The sequence below is a fragment of the Sceloporus occidentalis genome, unplaced genomic scaffold, assembly GCF_023333645.1.
Source record: "Sceloporus occidentalis isolate IW3139 unplaced genomic scaffold, rSceOcc1.0.p SCAF_3, whole genome shotgun sequence".
Taxonomy (NCBI): domain Eukaryota; kingdom Metazoa; phylum Chordata; class Lepidosauria; order Squamata; family Phrynosomatidae; genus Sceloporus; species Sceloporus occidentalis.
This window is the reverse complement of record NW_028316983.1, coordinates 29981493-29994485: the sequence shown is the minus strand read 5'-3', so window position 1 is coordinate 29994485 and position 12993 is coordinate 29981493. Positions and strand designations below refer to the sequence as shown.

Below are 12993 nucleotides of genomic sequence, written 5' to 3'. Positions count from 1 at the left end.
ATCTGTGAAGGCTCTGGCTCAATGCATACAAAGCAGACTTCTCTGTCTGTCCTGCTGATTTTTCATATCCTCCATTCTGTAGTGTCTGTTGACTACAGCAATGCTGCAACAATCTCTGACTTGCCCTGACTTCATTTAAACCTGATGATGCAGCACATAGTTGCCCATCAGTTGTTGCCGCCTGCGGCAGGTTCACCCATCTGTATAAAGTTCAGTGGAGGAGTCAAATACAATTTCAAAAGGCAGACTGATCTAATTTTATTTAAATCATTAACATGCTGCTGAAGGAATTGCTTCATTAATTATGTTGACTTGTAGGCAAAGATCATAAGAGGAGAGAGATTAGATATTCCTTTTTAAATATGTTCATGGACTTTAGGCACCTTATGGAATCTAGCAGCACTTGGACTACAAATCACAGAATCCCCCAGCCAGCATAGCCAGAGGACACATGTAAATTTTGATTCCAGGATGTTTTGAGGAACATGATTTGCCTGGAAAATGAGTGTATGCTTTGTTTTAAAGGGGCCTTGGCACCTAGACTGTGAGCATAGCATTTGTTGTTTTGCCTGCAGGAGAACCATGTCTTGGGCGCTTCTTCCTATTTGTGGGTTTCGCAAAGGTATCTACTTGGCCTCTCTTGGAATAGAGGAAGGAAGATTTGATAGGCCTACATGGCTTATATTTTAACCCTTCCCATTGAGTGATTTCACTTACCCATTTTCTACATCTGCAGGATCCATTTTATGCATTTACACAGAAAGTCTGTATATATGCCCATGGGCTTAATCTGCACTGTTAGATAAATATGTTGAGGTCAGGATGAGGAACATGCTCCTGACCCATGCATTCACTCAGTCAAACAAAAGGGGCTAGAGGCACGGCTTCCTATTGTGTACAAGCTTTTATTTTGTCCCACTGTTTGCCTGATACCATAGAATATTTCCACACTTGTACAGCATTTCATCAGCAGCCTCAATGCAAAACATCTTAATTCTCCACCAGCAAACATTTTTTCTATGTGTCCAGCAAAGTTTGCTAATTATTACTATCATAATAAGTGGCACAGTGTACAAGTATCACTTTTTCATCTGCTTTTAAAATGTTCCAGTCTCTCTCTCCTCCTCCCACCTTCTCCTTTTCTTCCCAGTTTACTTCAGTTGTTGAAAATTGAGTTCAAAGTGCAAAAGTAGTTTGCAATCAATGCAGTGTGGGAAGAGGAGATGGGGGGGGGGGGGCAGAAACATCCACTCATGCTTTCTTTTTGTTTTGTGAAAACTCCAGTCTTGTACCTTGCTAATTATTTCCAGTATGTTAAAACTGTGTATGCAAAAAATGTTTCTGTGAAATCAATGCAGTTCGGGGTTTTTTTTTTTTTTTTTTTTTTTTGGGGGGGGGGTCTGTGAAGTGCACCTTTCCTACCACTGCTGTCAAACCACTTCAGTTCATTGAACCTGAATTCTACAACTGGAATCCTATCGGTGCATAATGCTAGTGGTTGCACTTTTTGCAGGATCGTGTAATGGTGGGAAGAGAAGGCAGACAAAACCCACTAGTTCTGAACAGACTATTTCTCTGATGTCTTCTTTCCTTCAAACCTGCTATGTCCTTTATCGTTTTCCTCCAGCTGTCCCCATATATGCCAGTGTAGCCACACTGATGTGGCACACAGGAGGCATCTCACCTACTTTGTACAGAGAGATACACAATGGTCAACACAGCAGGCCTGGTTTGCCAAGTCTTTCTGTCCTTCCCAATCCTTTAATCTTTGTACTATCATTCATACCCTTCAACATTTTACAGATGAAAATGTGGCCAAGTAAAATCAGAGTATGGTTAAAATGGCAAAACTTATTCATGAGGAAGAACATCCAGGGCCAGAAGAGACTGCAGCAGCTTATTTTTGCCTTGGCCTATTGGGAAGGGTAACATTTTTCCTCCCTCCCCGCCTCTTCCCCTGCTGAATTGAGAGCAAACAACTTTTGCACTCTGAACTCAGTTTGCAGTAACTGAAGTGAAATGATGACAAAGGAGGAAATGAGAAGAGGAGAGAGAAATTTGGACATTTTAAAAGCAGCTTAGAAAGTGAGATGACAGAGGATTAATCAGTACTATCACTGCCAAATCAAGACTACTGGGAGGGTATGCATTATGTCTCATGAAAACTACTGTATATACTCTACTATAAGTTGACTTCAGGTATAAATCAAGGGCAGGTTATGCAGCTAAAAGTCTGGATTTTGATATGATCTGTGACGGTAAAACTTAAGGGCATGAACAAAGGATCTAAAGGATAGAGCAAGGGAAAACAATGACAAAACAACTTACAAAATCCCAGCACGCATGTTTGTGCTTACGCTAAAGGCTGGATGGATGAGAGAGTAGAAGGAAGCAGTGTTTTCAGGACAGGTGACACTCTTGCCTTTCACCAGGGAATAGTTTGTTTTTATATGTGAGAGTTAAAGTAGAGTATTTATACTGATGTATGGATAAATCAATTCAGGGTGTTTTGTGTGTGTGTGTGTGTGTGTGTGTGTCAGTTTTTTAACCAAAATATCTAGACTTATACATGAGTATATACAGTAAATAGCTTATATCACCTTAATGCCATTTCTGTAGTATTGTAACACATTAAGAAAAAGCATTGCTAAATTCAACATTTTGCTGTTGTCATGGACTATGCCACTACTTTTGTTTTTGTTTATTTAATTTCCACATTCTAGGAAGAAAAAGCACTTTCTTATGTACAGAAATTAACAGTGAGACTGAAGAGCCAAAGTGAAAATAGTACCAATGAGGAAATGAATCAGGATGTACTTCAGCAGATGCAGTACCTCCCATTGTATTATGTTTCTTTTCTTCACAATAACTATTAAGCTTAGCAACCCATTTTTAATTGCGAGAGGGTGGCTAGATGCTTTCACATCCTATATTTTCATTGAGTGCCAAAGAGAGAAGGGAAGGTCTGTTCGGTTTTAGGTTTCCTCCCAAAAGTCATAGCCCCGGGATAAAGAGAGAGTGCATACCAGCAAAAAAATAATTGCAAAGCACTCAGCCCTGGAAGCTGTAGATGTTCAGGATTTTTTTTTTTACTGCGCTGAAGCAGAAGGGGTAAGCTGAGAATGAAACACTTAAAGTTGATTAAAAAAAGTATATATCACATTTCACCTCAAGATGATTTCTTGCAATGATGATAACTTGTCTGTAATTATCTATAACTACGTAAACACATATCTTCTGTGGCTTATGTAGAGAAATTGAAAGTGAATGACATGTCATAAGCCAGTGTGAAAATCAGTGAGACCAGAGCTTAAATAAATACCTTATCATTTCATGCATGTATCTAATTAAGTTAAGGTTGTTTAATTGCTGGGTTACTGAAATAACTAATGACAGCAACCAATTTGTTTTGCAGCTTGAATTTCAGTGGTGTTCATCTGGCATCTGCTGGACAGTTTAGTGATTTCCTGGGGAGCATGGGACCTGCACAGTTTGTGGGACGCCAGACCTTGGCCACTACCTCCATGGGTAAGGAACAGAAAACCACTATATGTATCTATGTATCAGTGTATGCATGCATGTATTTCTACAGCACCATCTATATCAAAGATAGGAAACTTCCCTAGACCCTGGGGCTACATTCCAACCCTGCAGTACCTGGAAATGACATCTCTGCCCTCACACCTCACCTCTTTTTGGGGGAAAAATTGAACTGTTTTATTACAGGAAGACCACCTTCCACTACATTCCCTTGGGGGTAGGAAGGCATGTTTTGAGGCTCTTCCTAGGGACCTAGAGGGCATTTTCAGTTCTATCACTCTGAAATGTCCCAAAAGGATTTTTAGCAGGTGTGGAAGGCCTTTTCACCAGCTTTGGAGCCCCCCCCCCCCCCCGATGTCGAGAGACTGTGACATGCCAAAGGTTACCAAGTGGGTTTTCACGGTTGAGTAGGGATTCATACCCTGGTCTCCTAAGTCATAGTCCAACACTCAAACTACTGTACCCTGTAGACTCCTAATTAGTAAATGTCAATAAGTAGAAGTTTAATAAAGATCTTATTGCAGTTTATTGCACTGTTTTTGGATAAATAGATATTTGGCTTTAATAAGCATTTTATTTTGTTTCCAGGAGATGTGGAAATCGGCTTACAGGAACGAAATGGACAACTGGAAGTAGATATCATTCAAGCCAGAGGGTTAACCCCAAAACCTGGCTCCAAAACCCTTCCAGGTAACCTTTTAAAAAAAAAAAATCTCTTCAAATTTTAAGACCTTTTAAACAAATTGTTACCTTTTTGCCTCCACAAAATGCTGCAGAGTAGCTAAATCACCAATTGGCACTGAGACTGGCACTGCTTGTTTTTTCAAAGGAATAACCTAGATAAGGTTAGCAAGGCCATTATCTCCTTTTACATACATTTTCAGAAAAATAGCAGCTGAGACATTTTATTTTTTGCTAGCTATTTTTCCATTCACTAATCTGCCACTAGTTCAGCTATTAATACTGAAAGCAATTTTATACGAGTTGGTACCATGGGAGTCATTCTGGGAGGAGCAAAATAAGAATATTCCCCCCAAATTAGAATTCTTCCCCCCCCCCCAAGAATTTTTCCTTATGTCCTCAAATTTGTAGTATTGTAACTTAAAACTTCAGTTTTATTTGGAAATAAAAATTAGGCAGATAAAGCAAAAAGGCAGGCAAATTTTGTAAAGCAGTGCAAACACAGTCAATATAAGAATTCTCAGTGTGAATTATTTTCATTGCCCACTCTTTGCAATTTATTTTTCTTAGAATAGATATATAACAAAGCCTTACCCCAATTCCTCTCAGCCACCAAGCAAAATACTGCTTCTCTTTTTCCCAGGGTTCTTTACAGATTCTCAAAATTACCAATAAGATGCAGCAAGCTTTCAAAACTAATTTGTCTTGATAAAACCATTGTGGTATCTCCATATGAATGTTGTTGTTGTTTTTGTTTTTTTTTTTTAAAAAAACAATCCCTTTGTATTTAAAGTGAAAAGGCTAACTTTCATACTGTGCTTTCTTCCAAGCTGCTTACATCAAGGCCTATCTACTAGAAAATGGAGTGTGCATTGCAAAGAAGAAGACCAAAGTGGCACGGAAATCCTTAGATCCGCTGTATAATCAAGTGTTACTTTTCCCAGAGAGCCCACAAGGCAAAGTACTGCAGGTAAGATGGGGACATCCAAAACCTGCAGGTAGGCTCTGCAGTTAGGCATGATGTGTAGCCAGGTGCAGTGTTGGTTCCTGTTGAGAGGAAGGTACAGCACAGAACTGAAGCTGTGTTTGTGGTCTTTGGTGAATTGCCATTTTGCTCAAGAAATCAAGACAAAGGGGACAGACTAAATTTGTACCAGAATACAATTATTAACAATTAATTCAATTAATAATTGGATGAGAACTCAGGTTCTCATCCAATTACAGAAAACTTTGGGGGCAAAATAAGAAGTGACATCAAGGGAAGTGTAAATCTAGCTCTGATTTCTTGCTTTGTGAATTTATTTATTTAGAGAAAAGCAACAATGGGGGTAATTTTAGATCAGGGGTACGATATAGCAGAAAGGAATTAAACCTTTTTCCATATTCCTGTTTCTGTTATAAGTTGAACCACACACTTCTCAGAGTGACTGTTAGTCATGGAAAGAAAAATATTCAGGCATCCACATTGACCCTGTTAGGTTTTTCCTTCCCTAGCAAATAATTCCAGGCTGGGAGTGAAATGGATAGTGGACTCTTATGTTAGAGGTAGGGTTGAATCTCCTCTCCCATGACATGTCTATTATTCAATTCAACACATGCATGGACACACACACACACACACACACACACAGAGAGCTGCTTTGAGTCAAAGATGCATCCATGGATTGTACACATGACTTTAATTCTTGCAACTGTTGTTTGGTCTTTAAATACAGTAAATAAAATGATTAAATTTGCACATAAGCAAAATTAATATTACTTTTTAAAAATACTCACTGCCCTTAGATTTCACTTCTCTTCTTTAAGCAGATGTACCTGTATAGCTCGACACACTGAAGAAGCATACCACTTTTGATAAAGCACTTGCTGGTAGATTTGCATTAAAAGCTGTTGCATTAAAAACTGTTGCATTAAACTTCCCTTCCCCTTCCCCCATGAAAATGTATAATTATTAATTATCAGTTACAGCTTTACACATTATTCATTTCTGATTCACCCAGCTCTTCATCTGAAAAATGTTCCCTGAGTGAATTGTATAATTTCAAAGTACACATCATGGTTTTACGTTTATTAGGCCAACCAAAAGGCACAGCATACATTACACCAGCTTTTGGAGCTCATTGGCTTCTTCATTAGCCAAAAATGTTAAGAAACATATAGGAGAAGAAAAACTGATTGTGTTAGAGTCATGGACCTGAATCTTGTTTGAGATATTTGCTTAAGATGGGAATTTAAGGTAGTCTTGAGGGAAGGTTGATGCAAGGAGAGGACCCCCCCCCCCCCCCCAAATTCTTGGAAGGACTGAAGCCATAGGCAGTGAAAGCCAGGTAATAACATTTCTGCCCCCATTAGCAGCAGCAGCAGAGTGAATTATGAAGCTCATTAGGTAGATACTCCCTGCACTCAAGCACAGCCATCACACAAAAGGAAAGGGGATTGGTTGGGAGAAGGGTGGAAAGCAAACACAGGTAATAGTTTCTAATTATTAAATGCTGCATTATGCTGCAGCCACAACATTGTGAGTTCAATCCCATGGCTCCAAGGTTGGCTCAGCATTCCATCCTTTTGTAGGTCAGTAAAATGAGTACCCAGCTTGTTGGGGGCAATTGGCTTACAGATTATAAACCTCGTAGAGAGTGCTATGTTCACTAATAAGCAGTATAAAAATGCTATTGCTATTGATGCAGTTACTAGCAAGCACAGAAACAGTTCAAGGAGAATTGAAATTAGCAGATCATTCAACAGAACTGATAGAGTGTCAATCCCTTCCATCTCTTCTCTTGCAGCCTGAGGAAATGGCAGCTGCCTGATGAGAGTTGTAAGACTTTATCGCATTCACTTTTCAGCCCAATCTGGTTGGGATCAGGTTGGAAGGGGGGGGGGATGGATTTTATCACACAGAAAATGGCTGCTGTGCTGCAGTCCAACCATCACCTGTCCCCCAGCTGCGCTTCTCCTGGCGATTTTGCTACCCCAGAAGCTTTCTGTAGCACCAAAATTAAGTGGCAGAGCACAGATGAGGGACAGGTGATGGTTGGGCAGCAGCGCAGCAGCAATTTTGTGTGCAATAAAACCTGTCCCCACCTCCCCCCGTTTTAGCCGAATCCCATCCCATGCCCAGATAGGGCTGAAAAGTACATGTGATAAACCCCATAGAAGTAGCAGCCAAATGGCGCTCCACCCCCCCCCCCCGTTCTGATCCCCCCATCTCCTTTCTCCCTTCCATTGCTGCCCTGGTTCCAGTCCTGACCCTAGTCTCTGTTGGGAAAAGCACCTTCCGCTTTTGTTCCACTGTGCTGTTGAGTCAACTCTGTCTTATGACAATCCTTTCATAGGGTTTTTTTTGGCAAGTTTTATTCCCAGGGGATTTGCAATTGCCTTCCTCTTAGGCAGAGGGCTGGAAAGACTGAAAGCCACAAAGACAGCCTGGAGGCTTATGCAGTCCCAGGGCCTTACTTTGCCCTTTCCTCATGTAAAACCTTAAAATTAGCATTCTCTTACCCTAATGACTGTAGTCATTAAGAATCAACCTCTTTCCTATCTCCATTCTGAATTCTGTGTCTTAGACATAGTGGAATAGGGAAGAATGTGGGAAAGCATATAGGTCGAGAGTAGACACCTGCTTTGGATCCAGAAAGTCCCATGTTCAGTTCTTAGCATGCCCAGTTTTTTTTTTAAAGGTGCGTATAATAAGAGCTGCCTGCTGAAGAAGACAATATTCTGCTTACATGGAGCAATAGTCCAACTGTCATCTTCCTTAAACGGACCTCTAGTTTGGGCCAACAAAGACTTCCCTTTCGTTTTTATCTAGACAACTCCATAGCTGTCCAATTTTTAGGCAACATTCTTCTTTTCCTGCCATAGCAAGGCAGGAGAGAACCCAGCAAGTTACATTATGTAGCATAAAAACATAGAACAGTTCTATATTTATTGTGATAAATGGTAAAGTGATAAATCTCATGCCTGCTTCCTATTACTCATATGCTATGGCTTACAGACTAAACATGATTCTCGCTCCTCTTGCTTCGCAGGTGATTGTTTGGGGAAACTACGGACGCATGGAACGCAAACAGTTCATGGGAGTTGCCCGTGTTCTTTTGGAAGAACTGGACTTGTCAAGTTTGGCAGTTGGTTGGTACAAGCTTTTCCCAACATCATCAATGGTGGATCCTGCTACTGCTCCATTGTTGCGTCAGTCCTCACAGCTTTCTTTGGAGAGCACAGTAGGACCTTGCTGTGATAGGTCTTAATGAGCAAGGAAGTACTGAGAGACTGCTTCTGTTTTTAAAATCATGCTGTCAAGGTTTTGTTTGCCAGAACGCTGTCCTCAGGCACATTGCATCTTCAATCTGTTTTTGAGGGAGCCTGAAGGTGAGGATAGCCAAGTAACCTTGGGCAGAAAACAAGATTGAGACCAGTGACCTTTCTACACCCGAGTAGGAGGAGCAACAGGGCATGAATCCTAATTGTGGAATGACATACACAAGACACACCTTTTTTTGTTTCTGTTTTCCACTGTCATCCATGCATCCTTGCTTCAGAGCAACATGAAAGCTTGAAAAGTTGCAGCAACTTTTTAAAATTGGGGATGGTGTTTTTGTTTTCATCTCTTAGTGCTATTTTACAAATTTGAAAAAGAGGACTTTTGGCAATTCTTAAATATTGAAAAACAAATATCTGACCTAAAAGAAAATAGCAGTTTCAGGGGAAACTATGGGTTTTGTAAACTGTTTTTGTTTCCTGTTAGAGGTGGGGTGGGGTGGGGGAAGGTTCTGCAACAATCTCTTTAGAACAAGTTCCATAGTTCTATTTGATATACAAATACTGTTGCTGGATTTTTTTACACTGTGCCAAATTACCAGCAGTGTCTTCTACTACAGGACTTAGGCCAACAATATTACAGAAGCATTTTTGCTGGAAGAACTGACTAATTACAATAGTCAGTTCTAATACAAAGATCATAGCGAGTAGCTGGAAAGTTGCACAGAGAAAATTGCTGAAAACAAATGAGAAATCTTGCAAAAATGAGATTTGCTAGTGCTAGCCCATTGTTAGACATGAATGTTTTACACACAGACCATAACAAGCTCCAGCTTTTGCCTCCTCTTGTTTTCATGCTCCCACATTCAAATAATCAAGCTTTGTATTTTCTGCTGCGTATCTTGTGATATGCCACATTCCTTTGCAGTACAGATTGGTTTGAGGTAGCAATATGTTATTCTACTATTGCAAATAGAATTATAATTATAAAGGTTGCATTTTCTTTTTTAGAAAAGGGAAATCTCAGAAGGTGATATTCTACTTGTCACCTGGGAGGTATGCACATGAGATCTTGTAATCCTCACACACAAAGGAAAGGAATGATGCATCAATACAGCTTTATTTAATATACAAGTGAAGTGAGCAGCATGAAGGAGGTGAAGGGGGAGCTGGGTTTTCAAAAGCTCAGGCCCAGAAGGCAGTTAAAAGCTTAGAAGGGTATTTTCACATGACATTCATGGCACTTTTTAACTCCATGCAATGTGAATGAGTATAACAGTTTTAAATGAGTGGAAGGGAGGGGTTAACATTGATATCTCATATGGCATTATGTTTGTACGTGTATCCCTGTTTAATATATGTGTATAACATATGCAGGGACGTGTTGTGCCCATGTTGCATTACTGATCTCCATCTACCATGATTAATCATAGAGTTGAATACATTTTGGATTCAGTAAATAAGGGTGTGTCTTCTACTGCACTAACAAGAAGGGTGTAGGATGATTCAGTGGGTTAAAAGCCTTACTTTTGAACACAGTTCAACATAAATCTGCTGGAAGGGTAATGACCATCATCAAAGGATTTCAGGTGGCAAACATGACTTTCAAAGTCACTCATGCCAGTGTCCTGGTCACTGAAGATGGGCCTTTGGGAAGATATTTAAATGCAAAAAAAGAGAGGAATTCTGTAAATATTTTATGTTAATCTATAAAAAGATAGGTATATATGTATATATAGTCTGCATAGAGCTGTGAAGACACCAGTTGTCAACAGAAAAATTCACATGTGTTAGAGTAGTTGAGTGATTCATTTGATAGAGCCAAATGCATGGATGAAGTAAAACAGTGTACCTGGGCACAGCTGTATTGGAAGGCTCTCAGAAGAGTGATTTTATAAAGTACCATAGGCCAAGATGCTCTATTTCTATTTAAATCTACCTTTGTACATGATTAGATGTTTCTTTTTATTCTCATTTCTAGCCAAGATCTTTAATATTGCTATCTCAAATCTTGTTTTTCCTCTTTGAATGCTAAAGGCAGATTTTGTTTGACACATCCTGTACTAACATTTAGGAACCATCTAGAAATGGCTTCCTGTCTTGTTATTACAGCACAAAGTAATAGCAAGATTTCTACATGACCTATGAACTAAGCATGGCTAAAGCATGACTTACTATAGAATGAAACGTAGACCGTCATATGTTATAGATAGCGTTTTTAACAGTTTGGGACATTATGACTGAAATTAGGCTCAATAGTAATGAGCTATGCTAGAGGTAACCTAATATAGATAATAGAATAAGGAAATACTAGAAATTTTAAGTCTAGTAAAGTCATAGACACTCCAGAGTTTTAGCCTAATTATCCTAATTTCCTCTATGCCTGTGATTTCCATATAATTCCTTTTCCAACTCATATTAAGAATTTTTCTGCATATGGACTAATGAAAGGTAGTTGCATGCTAGTCAAAATATGTTGTGACTCTTTGGATTTTTTTAAAGCAATCTAATTGTACTTCCAGCGGCCACCTCTTCATATTTGTGCATAGTTGGTATTAGGCAGTATTGTACAATACAACGATGAACTAAAATAGACTGGATTAGATTTGGTGGTTGCTGGTAGCCATCAACATTTTTAATCACTTTGTCTTTAAATGAACTATGGAGAGAAGCAAACACATTCCAGACTGGAAACTGAACTGTAGGTGTTCATATTGTTCAAAGATTTGTATGTTGTTTAAACCAATTATGTTTTGTAGGTATCTTGCAGTTAGTTGTCCATTCTTCCTCCAATATTGATAGGGGAAACAGGAGTAAAACTGCTGAAATATATCCCAGCTGTCATAACCTGATGGTACAGCACAGCAATAGACTTAGTTTTGAAATGGCTGGAAATTTTGAAATAGTAGGGATTGGTGATCTCCAGAATTAGGAGGTCCCATAGGGCTGATTCAAACACATTTCTAAAATGTGGATAAACAGAGAAATAACTGGGTTTGAATAAAAATGCACAGAATGAAAGAGATCAGCTGAAATCCACTTTGAATTTATTTTCAAAAATTATCAAAATATCAACACATTTCAATCTCTAGTGCATACCCTCCAATGTTTCACAGATTAAAACTGGCACATGTACATGGCAAAAGTAATCAGCCAACATTTTACTTTTTCCAGAGGCTACTGGGAAGGGCATGATTCTTCCCCTTCTTCCCTTGCCTCCAATGAGTGGAGTGTAGACTGCTTTTTTTCCAGTAGCCTCTGGAAAAAGCAAAATGTTTCAATCCAGTTTGCACCAACTGCAGTAAACTGATGACAAAAGGGAAAGTCACAGGAGGAGAGATAATCTGGGACATTTTAAAAGCAGATGAAAAAGTGGGAAGACAGAGGATCAATCAGGACAGAACCTGCCAGATTGGGACAGTTGGAGGGTATGATGCTGACTTTAAAATCAGATTTTTAAAATATATTTGTACATCATGCTTTAACCAGTTGGTTCTGAGGAGAATTAGCGATTAAATAAATGACAACAAAAACTAGACAAAATCATATAAAAATCAGATAAAACAGGCCCAGTAAGAACAACAGGTAAAAGTAGCAAATTAAGATGATTTAAATTCAGATGAGAAAACTTGAAAAGGATAGGGCAGTTAAAAAGAAAGTCGTTGCTTGGTATTGAAAGCATAGAGAAGTAGGTACCAGGTTAACCTTTCTGGGAAGAGAGTTCTTTAAATGGGGCTGTCATGGACCAGACCAGCCTTGTCTCATGAGGGTTGGCTGAGATTGGACAAAAGAGAGTCTGGAGTCCTTTGCATGAAGGCCTTTATGCCCCTAGGAATTCTGCCACTGTCATCAGGAGAATGCCTTTATTTGTGAGGGACAGCAATGCAGCCCCAAACTTTTTATTCCACAAATCTTTCCTCTTTTTGGCTGAGCAGTAAGTCTTTAGGCATGAGGTAGGCAACCAGTCACCACAAGCCACAGCAATACAGCATTAACTTTTTAAAAGGTTAACTAATTTAATGTAAAAAGCAAAAACAACAAAACTTATCTTTTTCTAGAGCCGACAATTAGATCCTGAAAGGAGAACAAAAAGTGTGTTTCCATTAACAGTAAATCTCAAATGGGCAACAGAAAAACAAATGAAGAATAAATGGATTCCTCTAAAGACTTTATCACACGAGGTATTTGCCAGTAAAAGCTGAAATTAAAAAGGCATTTTCCCGGCAAAGTCCCAAGATAGCAGCGAAGATTTTCAGATGACTTTGCAATTACAGAGGATTTATCCTGGGAATAACCAGGGAATAATCAGTACCAGATCATTCACAGGGAAATCTCGTGAATGATTTGTTGCTGGTCTTTCCTTGGTTATTCCCAGGATAAATCCTCTGTAATCATTATGCATCTAAAAATCTTTGCTGCAATCTCGGGACTTTGCCAGGAAAATGCCTTTTTAATCCCTTCTAAAATCCCGGCAAACTCTCTGTGTGATAAAGTCCTAAACCTATCCAAACA

General features: G+C 39.2%; 1 protein-coding gene across 2 annotated transcripts in view; it reads left to right on the top strand.

Annotated features, from left to right (window-relative positions):
- RIMS4 (regulating synaptic membrane exocytosis 4) overlaps positions 1-12696 on the top strand; it is a 117213-nt gene extending 104517 nt beyond the window's left edge. For both annotated transcript variants that reach the window (XM_089513933.1, XM_089513932.1), the window contains exons 3-6: positions 3416-3528; positions 4129-4230; positions 5052-5191; positions 8253-12696. In XM_089513933.1, the coding sequence (XP_089370059.1) occupies positions 3416-3528; positions 4129-4230; positions 5052-5191; positions 8253-8471 (574 nt within the window). In that variant the 3' untranslated portion in view covers positions 8472-12696. The remainder of the gene's footprint in view (positions 1-3415; positions 3529-4128; positions 4231-5051; positions 5192-8252) is intronic.
- Positions 12697-12993: the final 297 nt, after the last annotated feature.